The sequence below is a fragment of the Mauremys mutica genome, chromosome 2 (genome assembly GCF_020497125.1).
Source record: "Mauremys mutica isolate MM-2020 ecotype Southern chromosome 2, ASM2049712v1, whole genome shotgun sequence".
In the NCBI taxonomy this organism is placed as follows: domain Eukaryota; kingdom Metazoa; phylum Chordata; order Testudines; family Geoemydidae; genus Mauremys; species Mauremys mutica.
The window spans coordinates 278,484,110-278,506,611 of NC_059073.1; the positions used below are offsets into that span (position 1 = coordinate 278,484,110).

Here is a 22,502-nt window from a genome sequence, read left to right on the forward strand (position 1 = left end):
GAAAATTGTACCCCTTGTGCCTCTTCATGTAGGAGGAGGAATATGATGTCAGTGAGAAAGGGTAGTCTTGTGAACTGGGACTCAAGAGAACAGGGCTCAATTTTATTACTTAATGTCTCTGTGCCTCAGGCCTCATCTGTAAAATGGGGATAATAGTACTCTCTTTCATCCTTTGACTGTCTTTTCTGTTTAGATTGTTGGCTCTTTGGGTCAAGGACCGGCTCTCACTATGTGTTTGTACAGTGCCTAGCACAATGGGGCCCTGATCTCAGTTGGAGCCTCTAAACATTACCATAATACAAAAAATAAAGAACTATGTGTTGCCAGATGTCACAGCAAACACTAATTCAACTGGGGCTGGAAAAACATCCTGTTGTAAATAGCAGGCACTGGCAACACACTACATCCAGTCAATTGCAGTAACTAGTGAAGAGACCGCTGTTATGTTTCCCATTAACAAAGAAAACATGTACTTTTCCTATGGGTGAAATGTCCTTGAGGAAAAGCAACAAAGAACAAATGTAAGTCTCAGTGACCAAACGTACAGTATGTGATTAATTCATTAATAACCACCTGGACATGACTCACAACACTGTCTCTCTGTGAAAAGGGGGGGATGCTCCTGAGATCTGAAAGTGCAGCATACAGAAAACAGACAATTTTTTAACTGGTATAAATCAGCACATCTCCCCAGCACGTAATGACACTGTGGCGATTTATACCAGCTCAGAATCTAGCCCACAACATTGCTCCCCTACATTTACATTGCTACATATGCTACAACTGCCATTTTTTTTCTTTAAGGCTGTGCCTACTCCCACTGAGAGCTGGAGCTGTGGTCCTGTCCCCCAGAAGACACCTCGTGGGGCTGCTTTAGATCTTTTTCACCTGTAGTCAGCAGTCTGGAAACCATGGGGAATTATTAAAGATGGGCCATGGAGACATGAAGATTCCCTGTGCTGCTCTGAATTCAGGAACCAAAACCTTTAGGGTTTGCATCCATGAATTCAAAAACACCCCAACTTCTCAAAAATTCCAAGGGTTCAGAGTCAAAGTACCAGTTTTGTCTCCTCTCTTGAATTTATGAAAATCATGTAACTTATAACTACCTGCCATTACAATAAAAACACACAAACCAACTTAAAAGAGATACTCAAAGTCTGAGGAAGATCTGCACTCTTAGCACTTGAAGTGTAGCTATGTCACACACTGAGGTCAACTCTCATCTCATAAGAACGGCCATATTGGATCAGACCAAAGATCCATCTACCCAGTATTCTGTCTTCCAACAGTGGCTGGTGCCAGATGCTTCAGAGGGAATGAACAGAACAGGTAATCATCAAGTGATCCAACCCCTGTCACCCATTCCCAGCTTCTGGCAGACAGAGGCTAGGGACACTATCCCTGCCCATCCTGTCTAATAGCCACTGATGGACCTATTCTCCATGAATTTATCTAGTTCTTTTTTGAACCCTGTTATAGTCTTGGCCTTCACAACATCCTCTGGCAAAGAGTTCCACAGGTTGACTCTGTGAAGAAATATTTCATTTTGTTTGTTTTTAAACCTGCTGCCTATTAATTTCATTTGGTGACCCCTAGTTCTTGTGTTATAAGGAGGAGTAAATAACACTTTCTTGTTTACTTTGTCCATATCAGTCATGATTTTATAGACCTCTATCATATCTCCCCTTAGTCATCTCTTTTCCAAGCTGAAAAGTCCAAGTTTTATTAATCTCTCTTCATATGGAAGCTGTTCCATACCCCTAATCATTTTTTGTTGCCCTTTACTGTACCTTTTCCAATTCCAATATATCTTTTTTGAGATGCAGTATTTAAGATGTGGCCATACCATGAATTAACTCTCTCTGTTAACTACTATCAAATCAATGGCATTACATCAGTGTAGGTCAGAACCACACACTTTCTGCATTCAAGACCCAGTTCAGGAAAGGGCTTATGCATGTTCCATTTACTTCAAAGGGATTTTTGTCCTGAAGAGAGATGCCTTCTTGTACTGGGGCTTTAGAACCTGATCCGATGCCCACTGACATCAGTGAAAAGACCTTCCAACCCACTGAAGCAAATGGATCAGAATTGAGAGATTTCATTGGCTGAACTGCTTTGAAAGCAAACCATTGAGACCATTTGAATATTCCTAGCCATGTAACGTGCTTATCATTGGCTAGGCTAACAAACTCATCTTTTATAACAACACAAAAAATAAAATGAGAGAGTAATACCCTTTAAAGGAAATCTGGTAGACGTGAAAAGAGCCAAGAGTATCGATTTTTGCAATCTAGCTTTCAGATCTCTCTACATTAGAGTGGTTTATGTTGTGGTGTTAACAACAAGGGAAGAATGAGGACAAGGATATACGATGCTGTTACGGTTTCAATTATTTTGTCGGAATCCCAAAACAACCAGGGTTCCTTCCACCCATTAATTCCCACTTTTACACACATCTTTCAGCACTATTTTCTACTACGCTGTGTTAGTGTGAAATAGGCTTCTTAAGCGAGTCCTAAGGGAAGAAGAACTTGCATTTTGAGAATCAAGAACAGCTGGGTACAACAGGACAAAGGGTGTATGGGGTAGTGGGCAAAGCATGGACTAGAACTTTGGACTACTGGGCTTTATTTCAAGCTCTTCCATTGAACTGTTGATCATCGTAAGCCTGATTTATCAGTTACCCAGTTATACAAAGAGTGTAATATTTCCCATCCAAAGGGGTGTTGTAAGAATTAATTAATGTTTGTAAAGTGCTTTGAGGTTCTTGGATGAAGAGCATTACAGTATTTTACTGCAAGAATCTGTTCTCAGTTACATTGGTGTGAATCTAAAGGAATATCACTGGTTTCATGGAGTTCCTCCAGATTTACACTGGTGAACCTGACATCAGAATCTGAAACATAATTATTATAACCACCACCAAAGGGGAAATCGTTTAATCAGAAATGTTTATAATGGCTTGACCAATGACAGCTTAATATTTTTTTACTTTTATATAACCTTCGATTATTTGGGTATGATCCAAAGCCCACAGAAGTCCAACAGGATCTATTGATTTCAGTGGGCACCTTTACCAGACCTTTACCAACAATTCAATGTGGGAGTTACAATGCCTGCCAAAAATTAGAGTCTAATAAAAATGTATAGATATTACCAGCATGCAAACAGTTTGGGAAAGCTTGTATTTGCACAGGGGAAAAAAAAGAACATTATATTGTGCAGAAAAACACATTTTAACCATGAAAGAAATTAGTTTTTGAAAACCTCTAAGTGGAGCTGGAAAATTCTCCTGATGTTTGTTCAAATAAAAAAAAAAATATTGCGTTATCATCCCACAAATATTCTAGTGGCAGAGTTTAGGTGTAAAAATATTCATAGAAATAGGATATTATGAGGCACATAATCAAAGAAATTCACCCGGGGCAAGGAATGTTTCATAATAGGTGTCTGTACAGTGCCCAGAGCAGTGGAGCGCCTTCTTGATTGGGGCCTTTAGGCATGAAAAGGTTAAGTAATAATGCTAAAGAATGGTTTCTGAACTCCTAAATGCAAGAAGTATTTCCACTTTTCTTCTCCCCATAGACTACAGTACTGGGAAAGACATTTCAACAGGTGTGCAGAAACTGAAAAAGGGCACTCACCAGCCAGAAGTCCTCTGGCAAGTAGCCGATTGGTTGTAGTGGCATACACTGCCTGCAATGCCTTCTCCACCAGCGGCTAGTGCAGCAGAAAAAAAGGTGGATGGGGCTGACCAGAGATGGATGTGCTTAGGGTGCCTGAGGGATGCACTGATCCAGCCTATTCCCTTGGCAATCTCTCTCCCCGCCCCCCTCCAGAGATTAAAATTGCTCCCACAGGGTAGAACCCCTAAAAAAAAAAAGGCAGATTGCAGCAGCGAGGACCTGGTTCAGCTCCCATTAAAGTCAATAGAAAGATTCCCATTCACTTTAATGAGAGTCAGGTTGGTCCCTAAATGAGCTGTCCAGCATGGCGTTGCTTCATTCCAGCAAGAGCCGATTTAGATTGTAGTAGATGCCAGTGGGGGGCTGGAATTTGCATCCGTAGAACACTCTCCACTGCTGCAAATATGGTGTGCATTAATTCTAGTATTATTCTGTCTCTTCCCCTTGGTACTGGAAAATATAGATTGCAAGACAGGATAAAAAGAATACATTGCTCACATACAAGGAGCAGACCAGCTGTTGCTGGACCACGGTGTTGCTAGTTGCCTAGCAACGCTTCACCTCTCTGCCTGGAAAAAATATTTTGGCAAGGGGATGCATTATGAAAATATAAATCAGAAGATTTATTTATGGTAAAATAAAGACTGACCATGATAGTGCTCTAACCATTTGTTTTGACAACCTGTTGCATCTTGTAGAAGCAGCAAAGAATCCTGTGGCACCTTATAGACTAACAGAAGTTTTGCAGCATGAGCTTTCGTGGGTGAATACCCACTTCTTCGGTTGCATCTTGTCAGCTACCAGGGTTATAAGCTGTTTGGAATAGGGGCTTTTTCACTTCATGTCTGAATGGCACCTACCAACAGCCCTGATTGGGGCCTCCAGGGGTTACTGACACATATGTGATGCTGTGTATAATGGAGAAATATAATGTACACATTTACCCTGAGGAAAGCTGGAGTAAGAATGTGGGTACTAGAGACACAAGTCAGGAGAAAGAGTGAGAAAAGGAGGGAAAGAGAAAGACAGGGAGAGGAAAGAATAAGTGAGAGTAGAATTATTGTCAAGTGTGCGTGTAAGACTCACCACTTATCCACTTGGCCTCTGGGTCATGAATTTTGAAATCAGCACTGAACAGATCTTCCACTGTTATCTTCTTCTTTTGAGATAGGCTGTTATCTTCAACTGTGAAACATTCCGAACGAAATAGGCGTTATTGCTCATTTGAAATTTATCTGCAAATGCAACATTTGTGAATAGCATACAACTCCCCATGCTGAGCACTTCCACATTTCAGAATAGATGGGAGAACACCATGGCCTGAATTCTCAGTCATGTTAAGGCCCCTGTAGGCAGGCTGAGTGGTATAATGGGACCTCAATGTAAAGTCAAATTTGGCCCAATATTCTGAAATTCATATATACTGTGTATTAGGAGCAAATGCCGGGTCCCAATGACTACAAAAGGACCAAGATCTGATCAAAGTATGTGTTTTTTCTGAACAAAACGTGGGTTATTTTTTTAATGTATTCGTCATAGCAATAGACATTATTGCAGAGATTGTTCTAACACCTCTGGTTAAATTATGCCATAAATTAAACATTAAGATAGTGGGAAAAGAAAAACAAAATACAAGTCTAGATTGAGAAAGGTGGTTAGGCACCTAAAGATACAGATTGGTTCTTGGTGGGATTTACAAATTATTTCAGGGGGAGTTAGGTACCTAAACTGGGCTTTTGCAAATCCCACTAAGTGACTCTCTGCATCTTTAGGCTCCTTTATAAATCTTCCCCCTACTCAGGTACATTTATAATAAAAAGACAAAACTTCATTTGCAAGAACAGTGAAAACAGAGCCGCTCTCTGGATTATATGCACATAATTTTGAGACTCTGGAAGACTTCTTAGTAGCTGGCAGAGGGATAGGCTCAGCATCATTCACTCATACTGCGTCTCCTGATGATGCTACTTCTATTGCTCTTCCTTCCCCGCCTCCCCCCAAAAATGCTTCCTACATATCTTGGATGCTATCATCACAAACTCTCGTGCACTAGGACAGGACTCCCACTATATAGCTTCACATAATAGGAGGAGAATCAATTTCAACATCAAAAGTGTAGAAATCTTGGTACAGAAGACCACAAAACAGTAGCAACTGCTCTATGGCAGAAGGACTTAGAAAGAATCCTTTGAGTCTGGAACTCATCCAATGGTACACTGAGATACAATAATAGGGAGACAGGGGAATTCAAACATAAATGCGAGCAAGTCTTTCATTATCTGGCACTCTCTCTATAGGGCCTGGGCAATCCTAACACTCCAAAGGAGCAGAGGATTAGGCAGCACTATTGTTCCCCTCACACACAGAGAGCAGCCTTGCTGAGGCACAGTCTCTCCTCCTCACCATCACGCTGCTGGGCTAATGGGTACAACGTAGCCCACAACATGCTGTGGAGAACATTAATCTCAGTTAGTGGGCTGGCCTATGTACCTTCAGGTTGGAGACTAACCAAGGACCCTGTTCTGTGTTTTGAGCAGCTGGAATAAGGTGCCTTGAGCCAACACCACACACTCACAAAGCAATACAAACAAAGCTTCCCCATACCAAGCAGGGACCCAAAAGTCTTTCCCCTTCCATCTCCCTATACTGCTCCAGAACCAACCTCAGGAACCCACCTGCTTCCCACAGCTCCACCTCCAACCAACTTCTCTCAGCCCTTTATAGGAAACGTGACTCCTTCTCAGTTGGGTCTGATTATTGAACAAGGCAGACTGCGCCCAGACTCCCCGTAACACCTTACCTCAGCTAGAGCCAGGGCCAGCTCCAGACCCCAGCGCGCCAAGCGCGCACGTGGGGCGGCATGCGGCTCCGGCGGACTTTCCGCAGTCATGCCTGCGGGAGGTCCACCGGAGCCGCGGGACCCGTGGACCTCCCGCAGGCATGACTGCGGAGAGTCCGCTGCTCCCGTGGCTCCGGTGGACCTCCCGCAGGCATGACTGCGGAGGGTTCGCTGGTCCCGCGGCTCGGGTGGACCTCCCGCAGGCATGACTGCGGATGCTCCACCGGAGCCGCGGGACCAGCGCACCCTCCGCAGGCACGTCTGCAAGAGGTCCCCCGGAGCCGCGGGACCGGCGACCAGCAGCGCGCCCCCTGCGGCGTGCCGCCGTGCTTGGGGCGGCCAAATTCCTAGAGCCGCCCCTGGCTAGAGCAGTAAAACCCAGATTTGTGCAGCTAGAAAAATAGGATTTCTGGTGTCTTGCTGGTAGACGGAAACTAATATCCCAGCACGATAAGGTGGCTTTAAGCCACCTTTGGATGCCTCATATTCTGGAGGGGTTACTATAACTTATGCTCAGGTCTCCTCTGGGCAATTACAATAACAGGAAATTCAACAACAGAAATTCAGAAAATAAAATGGAAAAACATTATGAAGGTTTTTTGCCACTGTTTTAGAACAGCCTGGGTGATGCTAGGCACACTAGGTCATGCTCATGGCTCACCGACTGTGCAGCTGCTGGTAGTGCTCAGTGAGCTAATGTTTTACAGTGACTGCCTTTCACACTATCTCTGTGCCTGTGACACCTGCTAAAAATTTAATAGGGAATTGGATGCACTTACTTATACAGTTAAAGGTCAGACTTGAAGGGAACAATCTTGAAGTGTATCTCCAGAAAGTGTTAAAGACTAAGGGTACCTCTACACAGCAGCTGGGAGGTTGCTTCCCAGCATGGATAGACAGACATGTGCTAGCTTTGTTTGAGCTGGCATGCTAAAAATAGCAGCAAAGCCGGGGTAGCACAGGCGATGGCTCGGACTAGCTGTCTGAGTACGTAACTAGGGGGTCTGGGCAGGTTTGTCTCTGAGCTGCCTCACACACAATCCCGATACGCTGCTATTTTTAGCACTCTAGCTTGAGCACAGCTGGTGGTGTCTTGCACTGGGAAGCATGCTTCCAGCTGCAGTGTAGACATACCCTAAGAGGAAACATGCATAAAGTCATTGCTTAGCTTTGCTTTCCAAATACAGAGCCTGATCCTGAAGATCTTCCTTAGGCAAAACACCTACTCAAGTCAATGAGAAGTTTGATTGAGGACGCACTGCAGGATTGGGCCAACTGATAGCAAGCCGCTCCTACTTTGTTTTGTTTTACAGATTAGTTTCTATCACCTTTTGTGAGAAGGGGGTAAATATTGTTTGGTAAAGTATCAATCCTACAACACTGGATTCAAGGAAAGTTTTTGGGTGTTTTTTTATTGATGTGAATGTGCAGCTGGAACTGGCCCTGCATTTCAAAGCAGGTTGGAAGAGCTGCACTCACACAAACCTGTATTTGAAGCCACAAACTACTATGGGTTTTGTGGGCAATTTTGCACAAGCAGATTCTCACTGGCAAATATCCACTAAGACAAGCAGATACAGGACTTGAAAATGCTGCCGCTGCAAGTCTAAAGGAATATAAATGACTGAAATCTCACAATTTTAATAGGGCTTTGTAAAATAAGAAATAAAAAGGCAGTTGAAAATTAAGCACAGTTGTTACTAATTAGACTTTCTAATGCATGTAATGAACTCTGATTATAATTTATGGGCTATCTTAAAACAGGGAGAGTGACCTGTTTCTTAACCATTTGAACCAGCATGAATCTCAGCCTAACCGGAAATTGAATTCAGAGTTAAAACCTTTTTTAAAAGTTTTGATCAATTTGGAAGAGAAATTGAAAAAGGTATATAAAACCCTCTTCCTCAATTACTGGGCTCCAGCCACCTAACCTCCCCCTTCTCCACACCTACCACTTACCCTTCTTTCTGAAGAGCATGCCCTGACTCTGACCCTGCATGAAAACCCCACCATCATGTGCTAGGCATGGATACAATTAATCACTGCTGCTTTGCTTAAAGCTGTATTGTAATCCTGCACTCAGGATACCTGCACTGGGGTGTATGGGGTGCCCAGGAGGGGTAGTACGTCTGATGGGGGGACTTGTCGTACCGCTTCGGGGGTGGACCATCCACTTTGGTCCCCACCTGTCACTCAGCTCTCACTTGTGGCTCCAAGTAGCTGCAGCATGCACAGTGGCCACACCCCGGGCATCTGCTACATAGTTCTACATTGTATGGCTTCAACAGGCTGGCTAAACCAGGTGAGTGTAACTGATGGGACTCAAACCTTCAGTGAATTAGGGATATGCCTACCCTGCATGCAACGTCAGCTCCGGCGGACTGGGTGAAAGAGATCACTAAGATCCAACGGCCAAGAAGGAGGTTCTGCAATGCTTTGTGGACAGCGAAGGGCTTGACGAGGCACGAAAGACGTCAAGGCCATCCACTGCAACCAAAGAAGTTACCAGGCATGACGATTTTTCGTACCATTGGTGTCTGGCTTCTAAGGTCGAGAGAGTGGGATTGCTCCCGTGCAACGGCTCTACCACTTAAAAAGCTTTCATGCACAGGTCCTGTGCAAATCATCAAACATCATCATCATACCACCCAAGTCCTGCGGCGATGGGGGAGGGGCAAAGCGACAGGTGGAGGTTACCACTGGGCGTCGTAGTCCCAATCCTGCACGCAGGCGGCCTGTGGATAGGTGGTCGTCCAGCTCTGTACCTGGGGCAGCAGAGTTGCCTGGCAGCATCCCAGGCGTCTGAGCAGCTCTCTTCAGGACAGCACTGCTCACTCTAGTAAGGGAGGGGCCTAGAAAAGGTGGCCTAAAAATTGCCTGCCCTACAACAACTGGCCAGCAAGCCGCGGCTGGCAGTTTAACCCAATCTGCGGCCGAAACCAAAAGAAAAATTTGAGGAAACTTACCATTGGTGTATGGAATGTTCGTACCCTCCTGGATCGAGAAGCTGTTGCAAGACCTGAGAGAAGGACAGTTCTCATTGCTCGAGAACTAGCCCGCTACAACATCGATATAGCGGCATTAAGTGAAACATGATTGCCTGGGGAAGGTTCCTTGAGTGAACCAGGAAGTGGTTACACCTTCTTCTGGAAGGGTAAGACTGAGACAGAGGACAGAATACATGGAGTTGGTCTGGCAATAAAAACCTCATTGATGCATCAACTCCCAGACCTTCCAGTGAGTATCAATGAAAGACTGCTGAAACTACACTTCCCACTAAATGCCAAACGTCGTGCCACCATCATCAGTGCATATGCACCCACTCTAACATGCTCTGACAACTCAAAGGAACAATACTATGAAGATCTCGACAGACTGATCAAGGCCACACCTGTAACAGACAAACTACTGCTACTTGGAGATTTCAATTCCCGAGTCGGGGCTGACAGCGAGAACTGGAAAGGAGTAACCGGGCCACATGGTGTAGGCAAAATGAACAGCAATGGACTACTCCTTTTGAGCCTTTGTTCTGAAAATGACCTGACCATTACCAACACTCTGTTCCGACAAACGGACAAATACAAAACAACGTGGATGCACCCTGGCTCCAAACAGTGGCATCTGATAGATTATGCCATTGTCAGAAGGTGAGACATCCGAGACGTACTGATCACCAGAGTAATGCGAGGCGCAGAGTGCTGGACAGATCACAGATTAGTCAGGATGTCTCTTCAACTTCACATCGCTCCCTCTCGGCACAAATGCCCTAAGCATGTGCGACCTGCTTTCAACATAGCCAAACTGAAGGATGCTCAGTGTTTCAACAATTTCCAGAGGAGTCTTAATGACAAACTGACATTCCACGGACAATTGATCGGTACTGTAACCGAAAAGTGGGACCAGTTCAAGCAGATAGTGACTGACACAGCAATAACAACATCTCTTGGACCAAAGAAAAGAACACATCAGGATTGGTTTGAGGAGAACCAAGAAGAAATATGCTCAGCACTGGAAGTAAAGAGAAAAGCCTTTATCGAATGGCAGAATGACCCCTCCTCAGTCTCTAAACGGGACCATTTCAAGTACCTTCAGAGCAAAACACAGAAAGACCTCCGTCAGATACAAGACAACTAGTGGGAGAGCAAAGCCAAAGAAATTGAGCACTATGCTGAGACTCACAACTCAAAGATGTTCTTCAGTGCTATTAAGACTGTCTATGGACCTTCTAAACCAAGGACCACCCCATTGCTCTCATCAGACAACACAACGCTGATTAAAGATAAAGAAGGCATCAACAAAAGATGGTGAGAACACTTTAGCAACCTTCTCAATAGACCATCAACCGTGCATAATAATGTCCTCAGTGAAATTCCACAACAACCTGCTCTGACAGATCTTGACTTTCCGCCCACTAGAGATGAGATTAAGAAAGCTGTTAGCCAGATGAGTTCAGGAAAAGCTCCTGGAAAAGATGAGATACCAGCAGAGATATACAAAGCAACAGGTCCAGCAGCACTAGCAGCGTTCCACAGCGTGGTCATCAGCATCTGGGAGGATGAAAACATACCACAGGACCTCCGCGATGCTACTATTGTCTCTCTTTTCAAGAACAAAGGCAGCAAAGTAGAATGTGGAAACTATAGAGGCATATCCCTCCTCTCCGTTGGTGGGAAGATCATCGCCCACATCATCTTGAACCGCCTAATAGCCAGTATTTCCGAGGCAAATCTACCTGAAAGTCAATGTGATTTCCGACCTGGCCGGAGCACAGTCGACATGGTGTTTGCTGTCAGACAAATACAAGAGAAGTGCATTGGACAGAATATGCACCTGTATGCTGTCTTCATAGATCTGACAAAGGCGTTTGATACCATCAACAGTGAAGCCCTTTGGACCATTCTAACACGACTTGGCTGCCCAAGAAAATTTGTCCAGATTATATGCCTTCTTCATGACAGCATGACAGGCGAAGTATTGTCTGATGGAGCCACATCAGCCCCCTTCAGCATCACCAATGGCATGAAACAAGGATGTGTTCTCGCTCCTGTCCTATTTAACCTGTTCTTTGCATGCATCCTTAACCATGCAATGAAAGATCTGGACCGAGGTATATACTTGAAATACCGGCACGATGGTTCACTTTTTGACCTCCGTCGCCTGAATGCAAAGACCAAGACAGTGCAGAAACTCCTTCTTGAGGCACTCTTTGCCGACGACTGTGCCCTCATGGCTCACACTGAAAATGATCTTCAGCACATTGTCAACAAGTTTGCTGAGGCCTCGCAACTCTTCGGACTAACTATCAGCCTCGGAAAGACAGAAGTTCTTCATCAACCTGCACCTGGATCAAATGCTTCTGTCCCGAGTATCTGCTTTGACGGCACTCAGCTTAAAGTAGTGGAGAACTTTAAATACCTGGGTAGAGTCATATCCAATGATGGATCACTGGATAATGAGATCAACGCACGAATATCCAAAGCAAGCCAGGCACTTGGCTGTCTGCGTGTCAAAGTTTTAAACCACCACAACATCCGGATGTCAACAAAACTGCTTGTGTACAGAGCTGTTGTTCTCTCATCTCTTTTTGCAGGTGCGAAACATGGACATTATATAGGTGTCACATCAAGCAGCTTGAAGCATTCCACATGCGCTGCCTCCGCAACATCATAAAGATCCGCTGGCAAGACAAAGTGCCCAATCTCGAGGTCCTCGAGAGAGCCCAGATGACAAGCATCGAAATGATGATCATGAAGTCACGGCTACGTTGGACCGGTCATGTCAGCCGCATGGATGCCAACAGAATCCCCCACCAGCTTCTGTATGGTGAGCTCTCCCAGGGCATCCAGCATATAGGTCGTCCACGGAAACGTTACAAGGACACCATCAAAGCCAATCTGCAGTACAGCAGTATCAAACCTGGGGACCTTGAGGATGCCGCCAGCAACAGAACACAGTGGCATGCAACAGTCAGAAATACCTGCATTGCCTTTGAGGAAGACTGCTGCCGGCATCTACAAGAGGCACGCGAATAACGTCACAGAGCATCAGCAGCGCACAATCCACTGACCACGAACTTCCCATTCACCATCTGCAGCAAAATGTGCACCTCTAGAATTGGCTTGTACAGTCATCAGAGGGTACACCATGAGACCAACAATAGATGATCTGCACAGATTTGTCATCATCGGATCGATGAACTACCAAGAATCCTGCACTCAGCTGTGGGTTCCCAAAGTGCCTCAGACTCTACCTACTTAGGGTATTTGCATCATGCTCATGATTGATTCCTGAAGATCTATGCACTGCAAGCCTGGGGGAACACTGCAGAGTGGGCCATTGGACCAGTGGCTCAAAGCAACAGACTAAACTGAGAGCTGGTTCCAGGTAAGTGATAGATCTATTAAATGTAGGTATGAGGGAAGAGTAACTGGACAAAGAAAGGAAGAGGTTTTCAGCAGCGGGCCAACAGGAAGAGGACTACTGGTATTATAGGGGTGGCAATTGTAGGATTGAGTCTGGGACACTATTATTTACAGGAAAATTTCCCTACATTTTATTTGCTCTGTATGTTCCTATAGTTATATCATATATGTACATCCCAAGAGACAAAAGGTATACATGTATGCACACATGTGCTTATACACACACACACACACACAATTATGTAAAAATAAGAGCTTACTCATCATATCTGTTCCCTATATGTCTTTTGAATCACAGCAGATTACTTCAATGACAAATTGTTCCCCAACTACTAGCTCTGAAGATTCAGTGCAGGAAAATTTCTACCTGCCTAGATAATGCAAGCTGAGTCAGCAGAAAACCTAAAAAAATAGCTCAATGTGCCCTGAACAGAAAGATTCATTTCAATGGGGTGTTAACTTTGAAACCTAACTATGAAGTTTAAACAGTAACCTTAACTACTTCGCTGTGGATCATTTTAGCACAAACATCCATCTAATGTGCTTATCCCACAATGCCAAACTGACAGCTACATCTTTTCAGGTGTCAAACACTGTAACTGCCCCCTACCCCATCTAGCCAAACCTCTACCTTCCATCTGATAAATCCTACAATGCAGTGTTGTGTTTCCAATACTAGGACCCAGATCGTCAGCCCACTGATCTTGGCATAGCTATACTTAAGTCGATACTGCCATGTCCATTTACACCAGCTGAAGACCTAGTTCAAAATTCTGCAGCACACTTAAAATTTAGAGGGCTGAATCAAATAAATTGAATATGGTATCAAGTTAAATAGCAGAAGGGATAATGTAGTGGTTGTCTAATTCATTTTCATATTTAATGTAATAAATCAAGAAATGCAGGTTTCTATCTGAGGCTGACACAGAATCTCTGGGATTGTAGACTCCAGCCATCTTGCCACAGAAGGTAGGTCAAACTTACTAAGGAGTACATGGAGCACTGGTACCTACACAAAATTTGGTGCAATCTTGCTCCCACAGCTTGCATTTGCATGCCCTATGTTCTTCTCTTTCCTGTTGCTTCCCTTTGTCTCCTTTCCCCGTTTTGGCTCTGGGCTTCTTATCATGTTGCTCTGTAGGCCTGCAACCACCCATCTGTTCTTGTTCACAGAGAGCCCTCTCTTTTCCTCCGTCAAACCCATCTCTTCAGGGAAACCTTCCACCCTCCATCTTTAGCAACCACTAAACCTTCCTGTTACTGAATTGTTGTGCTATGTCTTGTCTTACATTTGTTTCTCTTGTCTTGTTTGGATTGTCAGCTCTTCAGGGCAGGGAAAGCATCTTACCTCTATTCTGTAAATAGCCATGGAAATTTACGAGCCATAGAAATACGTAATAATCAATAAACATAATGATCTCACATTAAAATTCAAGCCTATGGCCTCTGCCTGGTACTTGGCAGTTATCGTAAGAGAAGTAATTTACAAAGGCTAGGCGTACAGAATATGGCTGAAAGATGAAATTTAAAGATGACCCATTGGGAAGTATAAATTATTTACTCCACTACAAAGCTGTGTAGTACACGGTTGTGTTTTACAGTCTTAGAAAAATAAAGAGCTGGGGTCTGATCCAAACCCCACTGAAGTCAAATGGATCCTTCTATCAACATAAAAGGGCTTTGGATCAGGACTCTAGAGAGTCCTGATATAAAACAATGTTCTGGACAGTGTTATGCACCCAATGTTAAAGGAAGCTAAAGAATAGGAAACTATTTGATCTCTACTTTGCATTCACTTTATCATGTCTCTACCCTTGGAAGTGCAAAATTACAAAAGAAAAACAGAACGCAAGCGAGTTAAAGGTTATAAATACCTGGTGTCAGGAGTATAACAGAGGTGACAATCAGGGAGCAGATAACCAGAATAACAAGTAAAGCAATTGCAATTCCTTTCCAGTTTCTTTGTGGAGGATTACTCCCCACCAGCTCCTAGAAATAACAAAGGACAGGGAATATTAAGTAAAGACATCAGAACAAGGAAACAAACTACAAAATTCAAACAGCAATGCACTTTTTCCAATATATTCACACTGTACTATATATTGCAGTGAACATGGTAGCACAAACAGCCACTCAGACTACAGTTTATGTCATTGTACCATATTCTGGTGTTTATCTGATTCACTCTCAATCAAAGTATAAGACCAATAAATATGATGAGCCAAATCCGTATCTGAGATGATTCCTCTTGGGTAACTGTGTGTATCTATGGGAGGAGCAGCTAGAATGCTTTGAAGGGAGAGTGGAAAGCGTATCCCCTGTACAGTCACCCTTGTTACACTCCTTCCTCCTCACCCTGCCTTACCAGCACAGCTTGTCAGCCTCAGTCTGCTGTGACAGCAGTGCTCAGGCATACCTCCTCGGGGCTAGTCAGCACTCACAGCTATGCTAGGGTACCCTCCCCGATCTCCTGCGCTTGCAGAGTGAGGGAGGTCATATCATTGCTTCTTCCTTTGTGGGAGTATTTGGTGTGGGTGCCCCCTCCCCCAGGGCACAGGTTTTGGAGCAGCCATCATCTGGCACTCACTGTACAGGACGTCATAAATATGTGTAGTCATCGTATCTAAAATGGAAAAGAGTTAGATCAAAAGGGCTGTGAGGTGCACATTCCATTAAAATGGCCAAGAGTCAGAGTCACAGGTGGGTGTGAACGAGTGCAGGAAGTCTAGAGGGAGCTACTGTCATGTAAACCCTACCTTCTTACAACGCCCCAACATGCATATCGCACCAGCATAGCCTCATGTAGCCCAAGACTCGCTTAGACTCATGCCCACTTACCACAGTGTAACAACTCCCTCCCCTCTCCTCACTGAGTCTGAGTGTAAGGAGTTTTAATGTGACTTTCAGGAAGTCTCGCACCAAGGCATCAAAGAGGAGTACAAAGAAAAGCAATATACAGGAGGGTGTAAGTAGCTAGAAGATAAACTAGGCCACCCCCCTCCTTGACTTACACCTTTTTCTTGCTCCTCAAAACATACTGCATCAACGTAGACCTCCTTCTGTTCACTGACTCATCGGAAGCGAGTCTTACGCATCAGCTCTGAGCCTGGCCCCAAACATTCAAAAAGTCACACTGCTATTTACTGATAAGATGGAGATTATTGAGGTTTTACCATATAGTTTTGTTTCTGATCTCTCTGGCATTTCTGAGTGAGGGTTTTATGAAGTGGAGGGACAGCTCAGTGGTTTGAGCATTGGCCTGATAAACCGAGGGTTGTGAGTTCAATCCTTGAGGGGGGCATTTAGGGATCTGGGGCAAAAATCTGTCTGGGGATTAGTCCTGCTTTGAGCAGGGGGTTGGACTAGATGATCTCCTGAGGTCCCTTCCAACCCTGATATTCTATGAAATCATCGTCATCATCATTACTCCCATAACTGCATTGGGCATCATCACTGATGAGCAATCAACCTGTTATCTCCACCCCGACAACTGTGTGTCAGTGCTTGAGTCTCCACAAAGTCCATTCCTATCCACTCTTTCATGTTGTCAATCTATCTCTTCTTCTCTTCCCCTGTACTGTTCCTTGAAGGATGATCTTGAATAGGCCAGATGGTCTTGTTACATGGCTATATCACTTCAGCTTGAACTTCTTCACGGTCGTCAGGAGGTCTGCATATGACCCAACACATTGGGTGATGATGTTGCTGACCTCTTCATTAGTGACGTGGTCGAAGTAGGAGATGCCCAGGATTTTAAAGAAGCATCTCATCTCTACTACCTGTATTTTCCATTCAAGTTCTGCCATAAGGGTCCATGTTTTGCACACACACAGAATAATGGAGATGACCAATGCGTGAAGCAGTTTCAGTTTGGATTCCAGGGAGATGTTCTTATTTCTCCAAATTGGCTTTAGCTTTGCCACTGCTGCTGTTGTTTGCGCAGTTCTTGCCTGAATTTCTGCCTTGGATCCTTCATCAGTGATGATTGTGCCCGAATACTAGAACTGTTTCACTGTCTCCAGCTCTTGTCCCCTGACAGTGATGTGTGAGCTGATCTCATCACGTTTGTTTGCCATCAGCTTGTTTTTTTCTGCCCTGATTTCCATGCCATATTTTGCGGAGGTTTCATCCAGTCGTTTCACAAGGTTGGCAAGTTCATCTTCACTGCCTGCCAGGCCATTGTTGTCATCAGCGAACCAAAGATTTGAGATTGTTCGCCCCCCAATGCTGACTGTGCATATGTGATCTTCTAGGGCATCATCATTATGTGCTCCAAGTAGATGTTGAACAGTGTGGGCGAAAGAAGGCAGCCTTGCCGGACTCCAACAGTGGTGCAAAACCACACTCCTATTGTGCCGTTGACGAGAACTGCACTGCTGGCCTTGGCATACAGTTGTTTAATGGTAACAATAAGCTGACGACCATCATTGTACTTCTTCATGGTTGCTCAGAGAACTTTGTGCCACACTCTGTCAAATGCCTTCTTGAAGTCAACAAAGATGTGGTAGATGTCCTGCTGGTGTTGTAAGTACTTCTCACATAGAACATGAAGGTTGAAAATCTGTTCTGTGGTACTTCCAGCCTGTTCTTCAGCAATGCTATTCTCTGCTTGTGGCTTCAATCTGTTCAATATGACTTTCAACATCACTTTACTAGGATGGGTAATTAAGTTTGTGATCTGGTAATTTTGACACAATTGCAGGTTGCGTTTCTTTGGCAGAGTGATGATTACTGACTGTGTCCATGTGGAGGGCCTCTCACCAGTCTATCAGATCTTGTTGCAGAACTTCGTGAGTACATCTAATATTTCTCCTCCGAATTTCATAAATTCTGCTGGGATGTTGTCAATACCTGTAGCCTTTCTGTTCTGTTTTGTCCAAATTAAGTGCATGTGGAGTTCAAAAGAGTAATTCCATTTGCTGTGATGTGGAGGTTTTTTTGTACAAAGAATGTCACCCCAATGGTAAGTAAAGTGGAACACTTGTGAAAATCTCACTCCCTTTGATCTTGGAGAAATGCTGGGGATAATGCTATATGTCAGTGGCTCTCAACTTTTTCCACATCATGAGCCCCATGTCACAACAAAATAAAATTTTGGAACCCTCCTTTAATGTGAAAGCAGCAAAGAATCCTGTGGCACCTTATAGACTAACAGACGTTTTGCAGCATGAGCTTTCGTGCGATGCCATCCGACGAAGTGGATATTCACCCACGAAAGCTCATGCTGCAAAACGTCTGTTAGTCTATAAGGTGCCACAGGATTCTTTGCTGCTTTTACAGAACCAGACTAACACGGCTACCCCTCTGATCCTTTAATGTGGTTTGGGATCAAGGCATACCAAAGGTCTTGAACTCAGGCTGAGAACCCATGCTGCATGCCAGTAAGCATCTGAAAGTGACATCTGTATTTCTGCTGTTTATTCTGTTTCTTGGCTTTGTACTTGAAAAAATATATATAATTAGAAGGAGCAAATAATTTTGTTTTATCATGGAAATTAGAAGAAGAATCTGAAAAATAGGTCAGGAGCTTTGAGAAATGCAAGACTGACAGCAACTAAATAGAGAGGATAGAAATGCCCTGACATTATCCAGTGCCTTCCATTTGAGCATCTTTACAAACATTAATTTAGCCTCCAACACCCTTGTGAATCAGGGTTGCATTGCGATCCCCATATTTCAGGTGATAAACCTAGGACCCAGAGAGATTATGTGATTTTCCCCAAGGAAGTCAGAGGAAAAAGCCAGGAAAAGAATCTAGGACATGCCACTTATCCATAGGACCACTCTTCCTTACCCGTAAAAGGGAACAGCAAGAGCAGAAGGAACAGAGGGATATAGAGAAAGAAAGCATCCAAATTGCACAGTGCTTCTACCTGAGGGCAGCCAAAGCCTAACCAAATGGTTCTTACATTTCAGTAGGCAAAGGTGGAAGAAGGATGGAGCAAGGGCTTGATCTACTCCCCACTTCCTCCCTTGCAAAGCACTGCTACAAACACGGCAAAAGCACTAACAAGAGAGAGCCGGGGCCAGCAACAGCAGTAATTGCAAAGATATTCTTTTAGGTGCAGTGTCTTCTACTTCTCCCACTAACCAGACAAAGACAATGTCTAATCCTTGTGACTTCAGAGCAGAATTATGTCGTTTCATTCCATCAAGCATACCACACTCTCTAGTAACATTCTGTGCATTACACGAAGTATACTAATCAATCATTAGGTCAATGACATTGGTAGCTTCTGCTCACTGGAGCTGGGAGTAGGAATAGGCAACGAAATATTAAAAGATGAGTTTCAAAAAGAGCCTGGCTTGGTCTTAGCCCCTGTATCACACCTGGGCTTGCAAAACTAGTTGAAAGTCGCTCCCTGGTCCCCCTTGCTCTGAGGAAATTACTCAACTCCACGTTCTCACACAGCTTCTCTGGCTGTGGTGGGGGGTTGAAGGTGGGAGAGGCTGCAGAGCAAAGTGAAGTCTCCATCTACTTCCCCTTCATCCTCTTCCCTGCCCACTCACTTTTGGGGGGAGTAGTATTGGGCAAGACATCCTTGCTCTACTCACCAAGGCAATATTCACAATCTCAGTAGGACAGCCAGGAGGGGTTATTCCTTTTATTCCTCTACATGGCCAAGTAAGAGCTGTGACCATCAAGGCCCCTGTGACGATGTTCATGATAACCACACTGTGGATGATGGGCTACCTCTGATACCTCAACATTCTGCAACCCAAACTGCAGTTTAGCTTACAGAACACAATTTTGCTTCATGAAAACTGGGGCTATCCTACAGAAGAGGGGTTTGCTGGTAAAGAACATTAGCACACTAGAAAGTGGGGCTCCTTATTTCTGAAATCCTGGTTTCTTCTAGTTTTAAAAAATGTACCACAAGAAACACACACCAAGTCACTCTGTTGACAATCTAGAATGAGGCCTGTGGTACCCACGCAGCCCATAATATTAAATTCGCTGCCAGGAAAAAGGAAGCACTTGGTAGTGACTGTGGCCTTCATTCCCATGGAAATATGTGGTCCACATGTGTGGTACCAGGAGTTAGAGCTCCTGGTATAATTATAAAAGATAGCTGTAGAATTTTGTTTGCCAGAGTTACCCGAGAAAACATTTCAACAAACGAGCAAGCTGTACTGCACTGTGTTATCCTAATTCAAAGCATAGTTATGGGTGAGAAGTGGAAACCTTTTGAAGCAAACGTTTGACTTTTATATGCCTTAGAGCCTGACCCAGGTCCCACTGAAATCACCGGAAAAACTTCAGTGACAGTTGGATTAGGGCCTTGGAGAAACTGTAGATAAAAGAAGTGTTAATGTATCAGCACTTGTTCTTCTAGGGCTTAGCTTTGCCCACAAAACCCAACCTTTCTGCATTCTCAGGAGGATTTTCTTGCACAGATTAAGGGCTTTTCTACGCAGTGAGTTATTGTGCGGCAAGCTGGTATGCTGTACGATTCACATCCCGGCTTGCATGAGCAGTTACTCACTGTATAGACAAGCTCTAAATAGCTGCTAATCTAATGCTCCATTTCAACAAGTCAATGTGGTGGACTATTGGGAGGCAACAAATCCATACATATTTTTTGCATGATCCTATATTGGAAAGCTTGATCTCTGAAGTGTTGGGTTCCAGCTGCAAAATCTAAATGTAGCTCACAGTGTCTTTTCTGCCTTCCTAAATATTAAAAATTCATGTTGGATGCAGTGCATGGAATACATTAAATGATGATTTCAGCAGTGTGTAGGTCTTGATGCTGCAACACAGACCAATATACTTTTCAAAGATTTATTTTATCCTACACTTATTGAATTTTATTTGAGATCTTACACTTCGTGGAAGCATTTGGCTAGAATGTTGTAATCCTATCAACATGCTAATGCAGTCACAATCAATTGTTATTGTCTTACAGCCCTCAGCGTGACAGAAGGAACTGTAGCAAGGTAAACCTGTATGCCTCGAAAAACGTTATAGACAATAGTTATAGACAATAGATAAAAGGTCACTTCAGGGAATATGCAGTCCTGAGGTTTCAAATATCTTAGCCCTTACAGTGCTGTAAGAACAAACTGGCACAGACCACGTAGCATTAATAGAGAAAAGGGGAAGTCAAAGCAGCTGGTTTCTCCTAGGGAAGGCAGAATTCACTTTGCCTAAAACTGAATCTACTTGAATATTATGACTTGAAAATCTGATGTAAATTCCAGTTTTCCTGGGTTTGCCCTCCACCTAGGACAGGATGACAGCAGGAGCAGAGAGGAGAGAGAAAACGTAAGGGAACACGGTGCATTATAGAGCCGAAAGCCATCAGAGTGAAAAACAAATAGAGACTGAAAAGGTTAAGCAGAGATGGGGAAAGAAAAAAAATCTGATAAAAATAGATACAGAACTGTGTACAGAGCAGCTAAGTCATTGGGAACTGTTCCCTATATAAAAGAGGCTTCCCTTTAGTCAGAAAAATGTTGTCACTTTTTAATAAATCCATCAATTCCTGGTGGAGTGCTGTGTTGGAGGAAGGAGGGCACAAGAGACATAACAGGCAGGCAGGAGAAAAGGTGAGGGGGAATAACAGAAAGCAGCAGGAGCTGCAGGGAGAGAGAGGAGAAGCCTCTTATGTACCTCTCTAGCACCCCCAGGAGCCTGGACTGATTAACATCAGTTTCTCAGGGAGCTTCCTCTTTCCTGCTGCCTCCCTGAATCCACTTGAGGAGAACCGGCAGTCAATTGAAGTAGTAGGAGCCAGTTAGGCCCTTAAGACGCTGATATCTTCTCTCACTCAGGCCCTGCTACCAGCCTGCTTATTTGTCCCCTTCAACTGAGTGTTGAGAGCCACTATAGCTGGCACAGAACAGCAGTCATGAGTGAAAGAAGAAAATGGCCCTCTGGGGCAGCATTTAGAAAAAGAAAGAAAGCAAAGGAAGCTTTTCTATCTAAGCAGGAAGGAGCTCTCCTGAGATACATAGACACAAATGTTCACGGTGAGCCTTCTGGCCCCAGTGAGGATGTGAGTGGTGAGGAGATGCCTGATCTTCCAGTTAGTCAGAGTGCAGGTGACCTGGCAGCTACTGCAGCATCCATATCTCCATCTCAAATGGATGTAACCATGCACATTCCTGAAGAAAAGTGTAGATCAGAGAAGAGTGTGGTGCAGGCACAAGAAATAGCTGCTGCTGAGTTTAGTTCCTTAAGTCTAGATGATCCAGGACTGTGGACCCACTTGAGCAGTAGCCCGAGGAACTTCCTTGTACTGCATGGGCCACAGGAAGTGAAAAACTTCATGTTCCCCAAAGACAATGAAAACAGAAGTTTCCATCCAATGCATTACTGGTGTGACATCCCCAATGGTGACACTGTGGAGAGGCCATGGCTTATGGACTCAAAAAACCCAGAATGCTGCATACTGTTTTTTTGCAAATTCTTCCAGTCTAATGTTCCAACCACATTGGGTTCTACAGGAACAAAGGACTGGAAAAATCTGGCTAGAAATCTGGCATGCCATGAGAAGGCAGCAAATCACCAGAGAGCATGAAAAAGCTTGAGATGAGACTAAG

The 22,502-nt window shown here is 44.1% G+C and overlaps 1 protein-coding gene across 8 annotated transcripts in view; it reads right to left on the reverse strand.

The window, feature by feature from the left end:
* Positions 1-22,502, reverse strand: part of DPP6 (dipeptidyl peptidase like 6) — an 828,258-nt gene that overhangs the window by 263,296 nt on the left and 542,460 nt on the right. For all 8 annotated transcript variants that reach the window (XM_045003877.1, XM_045003879.1, XM_045003881.1 and 5 more), the window contains 2 exons: positions 14,828-14,942; positions 4,779-4,877 (listed from right to left, as the gene is read on the reverse strand). In XM_045003877.1, coding sequence (XP_044859812.1) covers positions 4,779-4,877; positions 14,828-14,942 — 214 coding nt within the window. The remainder of the gene's footprint in view (positions 1-4,778; positions 4,878-14,827; positions 14,943-22,502) is intronic.